This window comes from Phalacrocorax carbo, chromosome 14 (genome assembly GCF_963921805.1).
Source record: "Phalacrocorax carbo chromosome 14, bPhaCar2.1, whole genome shotgun sequence".
Classification (NCBI taxonomy): Eukaryota; Metazoa; Chordata; class Aves; order Suliformes; family Phalacrocoracidae; genus Phalacrocorax; species Phalacrocorax carbo.
The window spans coordinates 9,098,348-9,113,952 of NC_087526.1; the positions used below are offsets into that span (position 1 = coordinate 9,098,348).

The window sequence follows — 15,605 nt, forward strand, 5'->3', positions numbered from 1 at the left end:
GCTCTGGAGAAACACTGCTGCTCAAGCACCTCTCTCCTTCTTTTGCTGTAGGCTGATGACAGCAGGTCAGGGTGGTCTGCAGGGCTCTCTGTGTGCTCATTTCTCGCCTGCTTAGACTTAAAGGCTTTATCTCCCAGTCTGAGTATTATATTATGGAACAGCAGCATTGTCTCTGTTCTGTACCTGGAATGGTGAATCCAGTGTCGATTCTATGCTGTGGAAAGCATGCTTGAGCTTTGAGTGAGGAGCACCAGAGAGGAAGGAGAAGCTGTAGATCCAGAATTTGTTAAAAGTGTTCACTTAACCCTGCTCGATGAAAAGCAAGGATGACTTCTGTTAGTGGTTGCTGGTATAGTGCTGAAGGAGTTTACATGGTGGCTTTGTGATGGGATAGCTTACTAGGAGGCTGTGGTGACAGGACTGCAGTTTCCAGCCCCTTGTAATGGTTCATTTTAAATATTAGCCCCTGAAAAGCATCTGGGAATTTTGTTGGGCTTATCATCCCTATAAAAGCTTTGGGTTAAAGGACAATAAAGAAGCTGCCAGCCTGAATTAAGCAAGTTGCCCCATTTGTGCAGCATCCTGTGTTTAAAGAGCAGTCAGCATTGAAAGCTGAGCAGAAGGCACTGGAATTACTGCAGCAAATTGCCATGCAGCTTCCTCGGCCTTGAGGAAGCTTCTCTTGCTTATTCCTGATTGTCCATCTTGGATTTTGAGGCATGTGTATCAACTAGCTTCAGATTTATCTACTAATGTAACTCAGAATATATTTTTTGTGTTTCTGGTGCTATTTTTTCACCTTTCCAATCCTGTCAAGATTTACACCTTAGTGTAAACACCTGTAGCTTATGCAGCTCCTGTGGTGTATTGAGATAAGGTATTGTCTCACGTGGACCAGGGACTTATCTAATTACATTGCAAGGCGGCAAGAAAGAGCAGATCTTCTCTGCACCCTCCTTCTGTCTGTCCTTTGCTACTCCCTGTTCTCTCTCTTTGCAACCTCTGATTTCTCATCTTGGAACTCTGCTTCCTCTCTCTGACACACAGGCTCATGCAGCTTGCAGGGTCCTTTGTCCCAGGCAGTGGGGGCTGTTATTGTATTGCCTGCTGACCATCAGCCCGTGCTGGCTGCTGCTCTTTTGGTTAGGTTGTAATTGCAAAGTGCTCCCTTAGGACGCATTTGGTGCAGAGTTTCACATACTGCAGCTAGGCCAATACTGCGTAGGTCTTGTTGGAGTTACTCCTCTCCAGCCTTGTCAGGCCTAAGTATTTTTGGCAAGAAATTAACTACTACATTGAGAAAACAACGCTGAGCACATCTGTGATGGAATCGTGTCAGCATTTTAAAGCTAATTTGGATTAGAGCGAGGTGTGAAGTTATTCCAAAATACCTATTGCACTTGCTGTTGGATCAGTCTTATTCTGGGATAGGAATGCTTGTGCCAATTTAGCTTAATCCTTTTTCAAAGCTAACTAATCTAAACCAGGCCAAGGCACTCTTCTGGAACGTGCCAAAGCGTAGTTACTCAAAAGAAACCTGATGTGCGGAGAAACTTGTTGTTTGTTCCACTTTGTGGATATGGTTGTGTTGCTCTGTACAGAAGCTGTATGGGGCTGGGGCTGTGTAGCACATTTAGGTCAGTGAGGGGAGCAGACCTAGAAAGAGAATTCAGGTTTTGGTTAGGCAGTAACTTTTGTCAAAGGAATTTGGGCTATTTTTGAAAGTGAGAGGACCGGATCCTCCTCAGTTCTTGCACCAGTGGTGGTATGAGCAGTTCTCTGTGAACCAGGTGAAAGCTGATCCTGTAGAACGGGGGTGAGGGTTCCCCAGCTGGCTCACTGCGAAGTTCTGCAGACACTAGTGTTGACACAGAAGGTGATGGATGTGGCGGAAAGCAGGGTTACGCTTTAAATCCACGCTGTAGTTATGTAGGATTACAGTGTGCTTATAACCACAGTCTGGCAAATACACACAGTGCCTGCTAATTAGGTAATGTCCTTATTAATGAGAAGAAATTTCTGCACCTCAGATGTGGTGGAAGAGTGCCACAGCGGAGGGAAAGAATTTTGCCTCCTCTTTAAAGAAAGGATTGAGATAATAGCAGTTCTGCCATCAAAATCATGATCGGGTGTTTTAAAATGCCTCAAGGGAGTGGGCAGCAGGCTTTGGGCTCTACTTGGCCGAGCCTCTTTCGATTGCAGAGGCATTGCAGTGGGCATATCAGAGTGATAAATCACCATAACATTCCGAACTGACTGGAGTGTAGCCCAAAGCTCAGTCGATGGGTGGAGGAGCAAGATGTCTTTCAGTGAACTGCTGCTTCAAATCCTATTCTGCACAGAACTTGGAGGAATTTAGGGATTTGAAATGTGGATGCCATGAGTTCATCTGACTGAAATGGACCCTCTGGAGTTCAGTCACGATAACTTTTGCCTCCCCACTGGCTCTTTGAAGAAACTTGGAGTATGAAACTATGGCATTGATGCACTCCCTTTGTTATCGTGACTGATTGTGCGTTTCCATCTGGGAGAGGGAGAGAGACAAGAGATGGGTGGTGAGGTCAGTGGTGAGGGTGCTGACACTATGAAAGAATGTGGACTTTACACAGTAAGAAGCTGGAAGCTGCAGCAGCGTAGCAGTGAACGCAAGTAGCTGTGAAACACGATGCCCAGAGCTCCGACTTAGTGGACTGACTGGGGAGGGTGAGGGGAGAATGCAGATGACGCATTTGATTTTTAAAAAAGTGGATAGTGTTGACAGAAACTCTATCTTGATTAAGGGTGGTAGGAAAGCATTCGATTCCAGCTATGTCTTGAGCTCAGTTACAGTTGGTTTTGGCTCTGATTCTTCTGTTTGCCTTCTTTGGGTCCTACCCTGATATCTTCACAGTCATGTAGCTGATGCTTCTCTACTGACATTCTTCCTTTTAACTATAGCAATTCTGAGCTGGGGAACTGAAGGCTTCCTGGTGCAGCCATCTTCGGGAGGGAGGGCTGATGATTTACTCCTGAACATTTTCTTATTTATGGAGCATACCATCTGGGTTGAACTATGTGTGGTCTGCCTAGACAGATGATTTATGTCTGAGGCTTTGTTGATTAAGAATATGCTGCTTTAGAGTTGGTTTGACTCATAAAGCAAAGTTCAGGTGATTTCCTTGGGGAGTGTTTTATAACACATCCTCATGGGCTTTGTCTTGCAGCTGTGCAAGGCATCATGAAACCTTGAAAACACCTTTGCAAAAAGATTTAGTTATGATTTAAGAGTTTATACCTTTGTCGCTGGCTTTATTTCTGTTCCGTTGAGTTTAATATCACCTGTTGACACAGGGACTCCTCCTGCTGTCAGTGCTGCACTAATTAACTGTAGGGGCTGTTCTTGACATGGTCAGAGTGCTTGATTTCTTACAGCCTGGCAAGCATATCAGGGTAGTGCCATGGAACGTGGTAAGGACCTTATGCTGCCCTTCTTCCTTCCTTTTGCCCAGTAACAATATTCTACAGAACTCTCTTCCTGCTTTGGAAATCAATTTACCCTGTAGAAGAGCATGTTTGTGTCTTCAGTTCTTGTTTGTAGCCCTTCAGAGGGAGAAAGGTTGCACTTTGCAGTGCTCTGGAGTCAGCCTCATCATCAGGCTCTTGCTTCATAAATCTGTGCCCTGTGAAGGGGAGCAGCTCTTCTTCACTACCTGTGGTCAGGGAGGGAAGGGCAAATCAGTCACTCTGGAAAAGCTTTGTACTTTATTTCCTTTTTAAAAATAAAATTCTAGCACCTACAGGTACAAATAAAATCTTCAAAATTTGATCTGTTTGACAGCTTTGAACCTGCAAATGTCAGTAGAGGTAAATGGCTCTTCCTTAGCTTTGACAGTCAGCAGAACTGCATTGCTTATGAGGCGTTCTCTCTGAAGGCTGTGAATTACAAGACAGGAAAATGTACCAAAGGCTGTCCCAGCATCTATCTCTAGAAACTGTGTGAGGAAGAGAGGTGGAGAATGATTTAGCTGACACCTCTGCTGGGGTTTGGTGTAACGGGTGACCAATGCTTGTTTTCTAAAGGACCGTAGCAGTGCAAGCAGAGGACTTGCAGAGGCAGTGTGAAGGTGAAGATGTCTCACCCAGAATCTCGCTATTCCTTTGATGTCCCAAACCCTTGCGTCAACTTTGCGACTCTGAGCGATGATGATGTACACAATGTAGACTCCTGGTTTGGTAAGTTGCTTCCAACTCTTTGATTTGTTTTCTTTTTGGATGAGGGCTTGGCCTGATCCTTGTTTTAGGCCTCTGTGCCAGTGGATTAGTTGTGTTGTTAACTGCATTACTCATCATGCATCGTTGTTTTTGTATTTAAACTTTGATTGTCATCTCTGTCTTGACAGATGACTTTGTTAACATCATAATGATATTCTGAGGTATTGTTAAAAATGCCTAACATAGTATGTATAGTGAAAGTCTCTTTCCTCACAGACCAAAAAGCCAATCTGGAGAATGTCCCTCCTGTGGCAAATCTGGCAAAAGTCTCACAGAACAGCCCTGCTTTTTCAAAGCCTGATATGACTCTGTCTTCTGTCACATCACAAGAAATAACAAGTAAGCTGGCATGGTATGGGGGGAGAGAATAAATTTTACTTGGCTTTTACTCGCAAAATGAAAAGGCCTCAGTCTGGCCTTTGTGGGACCATCCTCATATATTGTTGTCTAGCAAGGCCTCATGTGGTTTCACTTCAGCAGTCTGTTTGCGTGTGTGTATAGGTGTATATATATGAGCTGACATTTGTCACTGTTCTCAGGTGAAAGCCATGGTGAAGAGGACGGTGAAGCAGAATGCGTGCAGGACAAAGTGGTTCCTCAGAATATTGTTGGATCCCTGACAAGCTGGAGGGCTGCTGTTCCTGCAGAGGCGTCTCAAAGGTGAAATACTTATATTCAGTTTGCATGAAGATTGATGGTGTAACTAAGAGGTCCTTTCTTTCAGGATCTGCAGTTCTAGCTGTTCTTGGGTCATCCTATGGGCCTGAAGTTCTCCAGCATGGAGATGGTGTATTGGGACAACTGATCTGCTTGCTAAGCTGGAGGGACAATCTCTAGGGGTGGAAATGTAATGCAGTGTCTCACATACTTGTCAAATGAGACTCAGTAGCACTACAAGCTTCTGGAATGTGAGAATATCTGAAACAGAAGTGGCTTATAAAGTTTCTTTGTTTATATTTGCCAGATTTGGGCAGAACTCATTCTTGATATGAATGCAAGGGGCCCTGTATGTGCATATATACCAAAGAATATTAAGTTTACGGGTTGTTAAATAATTCATGCTGCATTTGGATTGTTTTGTTAAATGCGCAATTTGCATGGGGGGCATGCTGGAGTTAGGTGATGCACCGACAAAAAAAGTTATACAGATTGTGTGTCTCCTCAGACCTGTGGGGCAACTAACCCCTATTTTCTGTTCTACTCTAGAGCGGGTAGAAGACAGGCTACAAAACTGAGGAAAGCACAGCAACGTAAACAGCCGGCTAGAATCAAAGCAGAGACAAATGCTGACACCTTGGTTAATAAGCAAGAGGTTCCACCCCTGAAAAAAATGAGAATGTACGTCATCGAAGTCCTTCTGTTTGGGGCTGGGAGAGGGAATACAACGGTTTCTTTGGAAAGGATTTCCACATGACTGTGAGAGGGTTCTCAAAGGAAGGTTAGGGAGAGGTGACCGCAACCTGATACTGGTTTCATAAACAAGAAGAAATGGCTGTAAGACCTGAAGGAAACCCTCTATTTGGAGGTAGAGATATGAATGAAATAAGCTTGGGTTTCTTAAGCTTCTTACTCTATACTCAGTGTCTGTCAACTAGCTTTAAATCTGGCTTCGCTTGTCTGTCAAAAAGTCATCAGGCAGTCATAAGCTATGAAAGTGTCTCAGCTAAAATATTTCTCAAATTAGCTTAACCACTAAGATATCACATGGTGATAAGCTTGAGATCAGGAAATTGAAGTGTGATCTTTCAAATGCTGCTGTACCTAAATAAACTACAGTACACCTACCTCCTCAAGAGAAGCCTGAGTTTCAAAAACTCAGTAATTCATCTTCCCTTTTACAGCCTTAGAGTACCAGGGAAAACTAGGCAATCTATACCTGGGCCCGTGGTGAGGTAAGACCAGTGTGACATACCTTAGAATTCACCAGGTGTCGGGATATTATGCATGGTGGTGAGGGCTGCAGGTGATCTTTCATTTAGAGCACTGTTAACTGGAGTGGTTTGCAGTAACAACTTGTTACCTTAGTTCTAGCGGCAGAGAGAAGGTGACAGAAGTATCCATGAAGAGAGAGCTCCTGCAGAATCCTGACCTCTCCCCAGGGAGAGGGAAAAGCAAGCTGACTGTACCCTCCACACCAACAATGTTAAAGTATGTAGCTTTCTTGTGATTTGCCCTTGTGAAAACACAGTTGATTTAGGTGGCAGCCCTGGCTAGAGAACTCTCAACTTCAACTTAGTATTTGATGGTATCACATTTAATAAGCACCAGATCAAACCAACAGTATTAGGATGAAATGTACTTCACCAAGTGAACCTGTGCAAATGAAAGCTTTTGCTTTTATTTTGAGGAAAAATTGTTCTTGCTAATGGATGAAACGTGTGTATAGCAAATGTGTATGCAGGATAGCAGCTGCAAGCTTTCTTGAGCAAACAAAATCCAAACAGATCTTTTCTAAAGAGTATGCTTTCATAATGAGTGATGCTCCTGCAACGAAGTCAGCGATAGGCACGTTCCTTTGCACTGACACCGTGCTAATAACCAGTGAAGCAGGAAGGCAAATCTCAGTCTTTAATGTGCTTCTGCAGGAGGACCAATCTTTCTGGCAAGCTGAAGAGTACAGAGGAGCAGGAGCTGGAAAAGATGCAGCAGTTGCAGCGGGAGGTTATGGAGCTGCGGAAGAAGAATGAGGAGTCTCTGAAAGCAGCTATTGCTGGAGCAGGTGGGCTCTAGCTGAACTGCAAATCGCGAATTGTACTGTGTGCAGTTGGAGGGTGCTGTATAGAGCTGTACAAGCACCTTTAAAAACAAGCAATTCAGATTTTGTAATAAGTATTAGGATTAGGTAGCTTTTACTGTAGATGAGCCCCTAAACTGCCTGGAAACAGGTTAGTTTGTTTTTTGTTGTGTTTTGAAAGGTTATAGATGAGTTCTCCAAAAACTGTTCAAGTTACTAGAAAGTAAATGCTTCTGTATTGTTTTGCTTTCAAATCCTGCTCCCCACCCCAAAAGGCTTCCAGACCTTATGTGCTCTTTTTCTTTAGGACAACCTGTGAAGAGAACTGTTGGTCAAGTAACAAAGCCAATTGACTTCCACTTCTGCACGGAGAATAGAATTAAGCAACATGTGGAAAGCCAGCCTGGGAATGAGTACAAGGAACTGGATTTTGCAGCGGTACTGAGAAAACATCCTCCTTCTCCGGTGAGAACCAGAATATTGCCAGCAGTCAGCTGACTAATTCTTGACAACACCTTCTTTCTAGTTTTGTAACATACATGCTGCTGGTAACCCGCAAAGAGGGTTACCATAGGAGAGGCAAGCATTGTGCAAACATAACTGTTAGCTCGCTATGTATCTGCATTGCCACAAGGGCCCTTTAATGTCACATCTTCTGGTCATTACACTTCATGCTTTAATCTTTCGCTTCATAGTTTACTGATATGACTAGCTTGTGCAGGTTCAGACAGTTAAGACTTCTGTCTGTTGCTAAGTGTTATCTTCTTTTCAATAAGGGGAAGGGACAGGCTGTGAATCAGTGGGGGAAAGGAAATGTCATTGAAGCATCCTGTTTTAAATGGCCATAATGACTGCAGTTTTTTGTCTCCAGGGGCGAATGCCGAAGGGACCCACTATCCCCAAGCCTTTCAATCTGTCCCAGGGAAACAAAAGAAAACTTGAAGAAACAACATCAGAATATGTGTCCCTTGCTGAGCAGGTAGAAGCATTCCAAAAACGCACACCTTCTCGTTACCATTTGAGGAGCAGGAAATCTGATGAAGGTGAGTAGTCCTGACTATTTCCAGCCATAAGGCTGTCCACAGAGGTGGTGGTAGAGCCAGAACGATGCTTTGACTACTCTACTGAGCAGCCTGTGTCTATTTGCAGGCCTTGCCATTAACTGCTAGTCTCTGTGATTGAATTTATAGGCCCAGGTCCGGGAAAGTTGGTGAAAGCTCGGCTTACGCACCCTAAAACACCAGTGCTTCTAACAAAGCAGCGCTTCAGACCTGCCACTTGCAAAACTACAGCAGAGTTAGAAGCAGAAGAAATTGAGAAAATTCAACAGTAAGTAAAGGTTTACTCTAGTCCTCCAAGAGAGAATCGTACCACACTGGAAATATCTTTCAGATGCCAAACTATCACTTCTCAGGAATACCCTTCTTGCATAAAAGAATGAGTAGCATAAAAACATTGAGATTCTTTTAGCTTGTGCATCGTCCTATGGCTCTGATTGTAGGGATGTGAAAAGTAGCCAATTCATTTTGGAGAACATGCTCTTAGGAGAGCTGATCTTGGGTTGAGTACAGCTTATGATTAGTAAAGCAAACCCAGTATAGCAGTACAGCCTGTGTACACTTCAAAACTCTCCTGTAGACAACGTTTCGGATTTCCAGGGAAGCAATCCATAAGGTTTTCCTTAATGTCTTGCTGTTTCAAAAGCAAAGGAGAAGTTGCTAACTAGAGCTGCACACTATGTATCGTGTGCATGACACAACTGCTTCTGTACCTGACTATTGCTCTTTTATGCTGTGAGAGAAGTCATTTGCCAGAAGCTGCATCTTGCCATAAACAATATGTTGGTGACTGTCTCCGTCTTTTCCCTGTAGGTACAAATTCAAAGCACGAGAACTTGATCACAAGATCTTTGAGGGTGGACCACTCCTGCCCAAGAAACCCCCTGTGAAGGAACTCACGCAACCTGTCGGCTTTGAGTTGGAAATAGAAAAAAGGATTCAGGAACGTGAAAGCAAGAAGCAGCAGGAGGAAGAGCACTTTGAATTCCATTCCAGGCCATGTCCCACAAAAATCCTGGAGGACATTGTGGTAAGAAGTTTAGTAATTCCCAGACCTGGGAATTAGGACTGACGTGGCAATTGGCTTCAAAATGGCTGTAGCTATGTTGCTTTATGTATTTAATACTAATCTCCAGTAAACACTGCCATTAGGTAAGAACTGCAATGGGTGCATATTGTGCTATGTCCGGTTGTGTCTCTGTACTGCTTTTTCTTGGCACTTAGACTTGGGTAACTCCTTACTGGCTCTTCTGAACAGGGTGTTCCAGAGAAGAAAACACTTCCTGTTACAGTCCCCAAGTCTCCAGTCTTCACCTTGAAAAGCAGAACCCGAATGACTGGCAGAGATGAAGAAAAGGTAACTGTTGTGAAATGGGCTGTAGTCAAGCCTTCTGGTCCCACCATGGTGACTGCCTTGGCCAGCCTGCCGTATCTGTGCCAGCTGGGTGTGATGGCCTGGTTCCATTAGCCCCTTCCCTCCCGTTGGGCAGTTCCTCCAGTTGTCATCTTTCTCTGTGCCATTCCCTTCTAACGATCTAGTTGCTGCTACTCATTTTACAGAAATTGAATTCTCATACAAAATGAAATAACTTACACATGAGGGCACTGACTAGGGTTTCTGAGGTGTTGCTGCTATGAATGAGGAAAGTAGGTTGCTTAGATTTCTAAAGGACATTAACCTTCCCTATGCTGATATTGAGAAGAACAGATATTGCATGTGATCTTTGTTCTCCCCACAGTCCCTCTAGATACCTGGAGGTGGAAAGCAGGATTCAGAATGTATCATGTCCTTCTTCCTTTCCCACTTGTGAAGAGGACGTTAAAGAATTACAGTCTATTGGGATGAGTACTAGAACTGATAATGATTTGGAAAGAGGAAGAACTTGCCTGTGGTTCAGAAGGCATGTGAATTGGTACTTTTTGAATCACTATTTTTTGCAGTGTCCAAAGCATTTCCTTGACGCTGTTGTGATCCTTATTAAAGGAACTCGAGTATTCACAGCTTTGCTTGGCAGGAGTTGTAGTCTTGATACAAAAGTAAAAAATCTGGTGCTGTGTCAGATCCTAACGCTAATATCCTTTTAGGAAAAAGAGGTGGTCCCAGTGATCAAAGCTAACCCTATGCCCCATTATGGAGTGCCCTTCAAACCTAAAGTGCCAGAGCAGAGGCATGTGGAAGTTTGCCCCTTCTCTTTTGATGCCCGTGACAGAGAGCGGCAAATACAAAAAGAGAAAAAAATAGAAGAATTGCAGAAGGAAGAGGTAAGAACTAAAAGCTACCTTGCATTCTACTCCTTAAGTAGAAAGGGTGTGGCAGGACTTGCCTCTTGCTGTTGGCTGTTAAACTTTCAAAGTTTCATGCCTTTGAGGAAGGGGAAAGAAATATTTCCAGTTGTTTTGGTTTTTTTTTTTTCAGGTGCCAAAGTTCAAAGCGCTACCTCTGCCTTACTTTGACCATGTAAAGCTGCCAGAAAAGAAGGTAAAAAACCCAACTCAGCCTGAACCATTCAATCTGCAGATTGATGAACGAGGAGCTGCCAAGCTACAGAGCTGGAAACAGCAGGTAGGATGAAAAGGATAACAGGTATGACCAGACTTAAAGCAGCTAGTGGAGTTGTGATCAATTTCAGAAAGTGTCCTGCTTGAGTTGAATCAGGATCTGAGTCTGCAATGGACACCTGAAACTTTCTTCAGCCCTTTTCGGCAAAAATAACTGGCAGGCAACAAGAGACACAATTCTTTGGCTTCAGTATACTTTTCTATGCAAATTATTTGATCTAAGTCAGATAATGCTGATGTCTGGTGGGGTGGGGAGGATGGTCTTTTTGTTATGCCTGGCACTTGATGGGCTGTATTCTCTTGCAGCTTGAAGAAGACTTGAAAAGGCAGAAAGAGGCGGCCTGTTTTAAAGCTCGTCCCAACACAGTGGTGTACCAGGAGCCTTTTGTGCCTAAAAAGGAAAATAAGCTGTTATCAGGTGGAGTTATAAGTACTTGCTACACAGGCTTGGCTGAGAACTCAGAACTGATGCAATTAAATGATGTTTAGACTGGCTGTTGCCTCTTCTTTATCAGCATGGCCAACAGTGCTATGCACTTAATCAACTAATTCCCTAACAGCTTGTGTCCCAAGGGAGTGGGGGAGTTTCCTCTCTACTGCCCCCCTGTCCTGCACTAACATGGCAGCTGTATTTAACAGCTATGCTACAATTGGCAGATGACTGATGTGTGCTAGCTTGGGATAAGGGTAAATAGTATGCAAGGAGCTCCCGTAGAGACAGCTGGCATTTCTGCAGCAGCTGTCAGTCTTTTCCTCCCATTTCTAATGAGATGAAGGCATCTACAGCTTAGGGTAGACTAAACTTCGTAGGGTATACAACCAGCCAAAAACTTGTTTGTATTAACAATTGTGTGCTTGCTCCCTCCTATAAGAACACCGTGACGGGGTAACGTCTGCGTTAACAGTGCTTACGTTTGGGCGTAAGGTTTTCTCTTTTCCTGATGCCTGGGAGGTATCTACTAACTACCCCTGCAAGGTGAAGTGCTCCAGAGGGAGGCTTCCATTTGACACTAGTACTGCTCTGCTTTACCTGCCTTTGCACCAATGTTGTCTCCTCTATCTCTAAACTTAGAGAGCCTTTCTGGTTCCATAGTTCCTGAAAACTTCGAGCTGGCAACAGAAAAAAGAGCTAAAAAGCGGCAAGAATTTGAGAAACGATTGGCAAATATAGAAGCCGTAAGGGAGAGGCATCAAGAGCAGGTCAGACAGCAACAAGAGGAGCGTGAAAAGGAAGAAGTTGCTAAGCTAAGGCAAGAACTGGTAAGTGAGCTATTTCTGAACTGGGGCTGTAAAGTAACCCAAAGGATGTGTAAATATACTAAATGAGCTAATGTCAATGTTCAGCTGCGTTAAGAGAGTCTTTTCAAGTTTCCCTGTTGCAAACTGACTCCTCATTATCTTTACAACTGGCCTTGAAAAACAAAACAACAAAAAAAAACACAAAAAAAACCCCTACCCACACACAAAAAACCAAAACAAAACAAAAAATCAGCAGCTCTGCTGAGATGGCCTATTTTTGGAGCTGTACCATGTAGTCACTGGAGCAGAATGATCTTTGTAAAATCCACAGCCCCAGAGTATGCCTTGCATGTTCTGGTGGCTCCTCCAGTGCCCTAGGCAGTGTGGTAATCTTGTAGACAGATGTCTGCCTTCATCCCACCAATGGCTTACCTGCAAGTTTCAGCTTCATCATAACTGCAACCATTTCCTTTATTTTGTCCTTGATATTTTTTTTACAGGTTCACAAGGCAAACCCAATACGCAAATACCGCAGCGTAGAAGTGAAGCCCAGCGATCAGCCACTGACTATGCCAAAGTCTCCCAACTTCTCGGATAGATTCCAGTGCTGATATGCAAACATGTGATAGTAGGAGGGAGATCCCGTCCCTCTCCTCTGTCTTGATAAGCAGTGAAGGAACAGTTGTTTTTTTAACATGACTGCTCAGTCTAAGTCCTGCACTTGATTCCACTATTGTTATATTGAGTAGTTTAACTCTACCTGAGGCAGGTGGCTGAGGCACGGCGTACAGACAGTGCCATGCAGTCTCCATGGCCTCGCTTCACCCCTAGACATCTTGTTCTCTAAAGACTAAACCAGGTTTTGATATTGTGTACTTCAACTAAATAAAAACTCCTAATCTGATCGCTGTCTCTTGCTAGTGGGCTGAATCCCTCTCATGCAGACAGTGAACATACAGGGATGTGTGTGTCTAGAAGAGCTGCCTTGTCTTCATACATCCAAGTATTGGTTTCAAGTCTCTCTTTCCTAGGCTTTTAGTCTGTATTAAGCTTGAGTTGTGTTTAGTAATGTGAAGCTTCTGTGAGCCAGCATATTGCAGATCTGGCCTTTCTTGTTGATGTTTAGTTGAGTGCTAATGTGAATCTTGCCCACACTTTTAAAAGTAGTTCCATGTGTGTATTAGAGCATTAAACCTTCTGCTGGTTTATAGCTGAAGTCACTCTATTTGGGGAACCACTTAACTGGCAAATGACTTGCTGTAGGCTGCCTCCCTGGCTCCTGCCAGCGCAGTTATCTTGGCTAAAGATGCATTGTCTCCTACCCAGTCTAGCACAGCTAGCAGAACTAAATATAGAACAAGTGCTCTAATATGCTGGAGGACAAAGCTTCCAGTGTTGTGAAGAGGTGATCAAATTTATATTAAAATTTACTGACAATTATTTCTTATCTTAGCATTTTGATACAATTTCTTACCTTTTAAGACTGTTTTAGGCCTTTACTTGGACTTGTCTAAACAAGAAAGATAACTCCAGAAGGTTGTGTGAGGGCAGAAAGGGGTTTGGTATACAATGACTCCAAATGATGCCCTCAGGTGCCACTACTACCTGTTCTAACTCAGGTGATGCTGTGGTGCTGTTTCCTGAGTCAAAACGGACTTGCAAAAAAAGGCTGGTGTGGCAGGTCACTGGAGCTGTGCTAGAAGCCCTCTAGTTCATGCTTGGAAATGCATAAAGCCCTTTGGGCTGGCTTGGCTTCTCATGGCTGTAATGACATGGAGGCTTTGTGTCTCCTGTGTTTATGGGTCCCTTACTTCTATCGCTTGCTGGAACCCATGTCAGCTGGGCTGCTCATTGCTGTTGTCATGCTGTTTTGAACGGAGGAAAACATGGGAAATGGAATTAATGTGTCCAGGTAGGACAAACTCTGTTTCTTGGATGATGTTTCTGCAGGAATTTTAAAAAGTGCAGTGCTGAAGGGATATTGTTGCAGAAAAATGGCTGCAGCCAGCAGTGAGCAAGTGTTTCCTATGGGTATATGGAACTTCAGTGCTTCAAAGAGCACCAGCCTCAAACTTCCACTCTGCTTGGATTAAAAGAGAAAAAGTCACCCTCACTGAAACATAAGGATCCTTTAAAAGAATAAAAATAAAGGTATTGTGCAGTTAATAACTGAGGAACTGGAGAACAGGTATTTGGAGGAAGCTCACTGGTACTAGAGGATGAATGACCCTGTGACAGCATGGCCTCTTCAAAACGGTGAGCCAAGAGACAAGGCTACTTTTTGCCAAAGTTTCAGCTTTTTCTTCCTTTCTCTTGAGGACCTTTATTTGGCTGTGGCAGAATCAGGCCTGAAAGGTTGACCCAGGCATACAGCTGCATTTTGTTGACTTTGCTGATAGCGCCATGTCACTGAGCTGAGGCTGACGGGGAGGGACTGTCAGCAACAGCATGGCCGAAAGGCCGTTTGTCAGAGGTAACTGTGACAGCCCTGCTGATGTACAAATTACAGGAATGGCTGGGGCAAGAGGAGCTTGTAAGCATCCTCTTCCTGCAAACCACTCTGATCTGCGTGGGTCTGACCAAAGGCAGGCAGATTTTCCCTTGGTCTGCCTTAAACTTATTTCTGTCACAGTAGAGCTGTTCCATGTGATCTGCTGGAGTGGGGACATGGCAGGACCTTGAATATGCAATCAGGAAGCTTCTGCTGCAGCCTCGAGTGCCAGCTTCTCTGGAGCAGGCAGCGTGTGGGCAGCAGGAGCAGCAAATATTTATGCTGAGTCAGAGGAAAGCCTGAATGATGAGCTGCAGAAAAATGTAAAGGCAAGCAAGATAACGAGGCTGCTGAGCTGGAGCAGATATTGATCCCTGAAGGATGGAGCAACTGCATTTCCGTGATGGCCCTACATGGCCTCTGCTTCAGACCTGAGGAAGAGTTTGTATGTCTGACAGCGTGTCAGTTTTTCCCAACGGTATCATTGGGTCTAATAAAAGATATTACCTCTTCCTGCAAACATGGCCTCTTATATTCCTCATACACTGCAAACTTAGTGAAAGGGAGCCTTGGGCTGCCATGCCCTACAAGGGTAGCGGGTGCTTGGCAAAGCTCTCCAGTCACCCAGCGGATTCCTACAGGCTTGTGGGTGGTTAGTGTAACCTCCTTAATTAGGGGAAAAACTGTGCTAGTGCAGAAAATTGTAAATGGCAGGTGTTGTGGAGGAGCTGAATGTTGGTAAGGATGGGGTTTGGTTAAGGCTTCAACAGGAGAAAACCAGTGGCAGGTGCTTTTCCCAGACCCAGCAGAGTAGAAGTGGAAGAAAAAAATTACAGGACTGGGGCAGGAGAATGGGATTTAACCAAGTGCTGTCTCAGCACTCACTGTTAGGGTAGGTTGACACACTGATGTAAAATCTATAATCTTGCTGTATGGATTTTGCAAAAACATTCTTGTATTCAAGAACTCAAAACTCATTGGCTTTATGAACATGCCTGGGCTGCAAGTGGGGCTGTTGGAGGGGTGATCAAGGAGAGCTGGAGCCGGGTACAGAATCTTCCTGTGATGCATTTCTAGTTGAGTTGTTAGCAAAGTAGTTTGCTGAACTCAGACTAGAGCTGGAACTAAAAGGCAGCTGATGTTTTTCTGGACTCTTATGTTGACAGGTAGCTGAGAATTGCAAGATCTTATTAGCTGGTGAGAAAGATTCTTATGAAAAGGCTTGGTGATGCTCTCAAAACCACAGCTATTGTTCTTGCTGGCCTGTCTGCTG

At 44.1% G+C, this 15,605-nt stretch overlaps 1 protein-coding gene across 4 annotated transcripts in view; it reads left to right on the top strand.

Annotated features, from left to right (window-relative positions):
* TPX2 (TPX2 microtubule nucleation factor) overlaps positions 1–14,844 on the top strand; it is a 17,858-nt gene extending 3,014 nt beyond the window's left edge. For 2 of the 4 annotated variants that reach the window (XM_064465535.1, XM_064465534.1), the window contains exons 2-17: positions 4,060–4,212; positions 4,468–4,590; positions 4,791–4,911; positions 5,458–5,589; positions 6,277–6,399; positions 6,837–6,970; positions 7,293–7,450; positions 7,857–8,028; positions 8,176–8,314; positions 8,857–9,073; positions 9,302–9,400; positions 10,129–10,305; positions 10,460–10,606; positions 10,909–11,020; positions 11,675–11,862; positions 12,342–12,745. In XM_064465535.1, coding sequence (XP_064321605.1) covers positions 4,110–4,212; positions 4,468–4,590; positions 4,791–4,911; positions 5,458–5,589; positions 6,277–6,399; positions 6,837–6,970; positions 7,293–7,450; positions 7,857–8,028; positions 8,176–8,314; positions 8,857–9,073; positions 9,302–9,400; positions 10,129–10,305; positions 10,460–10,606; positions 10,909–11,020; positions 11,675–11,862; positions 12,342–12,452 — 2,256 coding nt within the window. In that variant the 5' untranslated portion in view covers positions 4,060–4,109 and the 3' untranslated portion in view covers positions 12,453–12,745. Of the gene's footprint in view, positions 1–4,059; positions 4,213–4,467; positions 4,591–4,790; positions 4,912–5,457; positions 5,590–6,276; positions 6,400–6,836; positions 6,971–7,292; positions 7,451–7,856; positions 8,029–8,175; positions 8,315–8,856; positions 9,074–9,301; positions 9,401–10,128; positions 10,306–10,459; positions 10,607–10,908; positions 11,021–11,674; positions 11,863–12,341; positions 12,746–13,791 lie in introns of those variants that run through there. The other 2 variants (XM_064465537.1, XM_064465536.1) reach the window with 2 other exon arrangements.
* Positions 14,845–15,605: the final 761 nt, after the last annotated feature.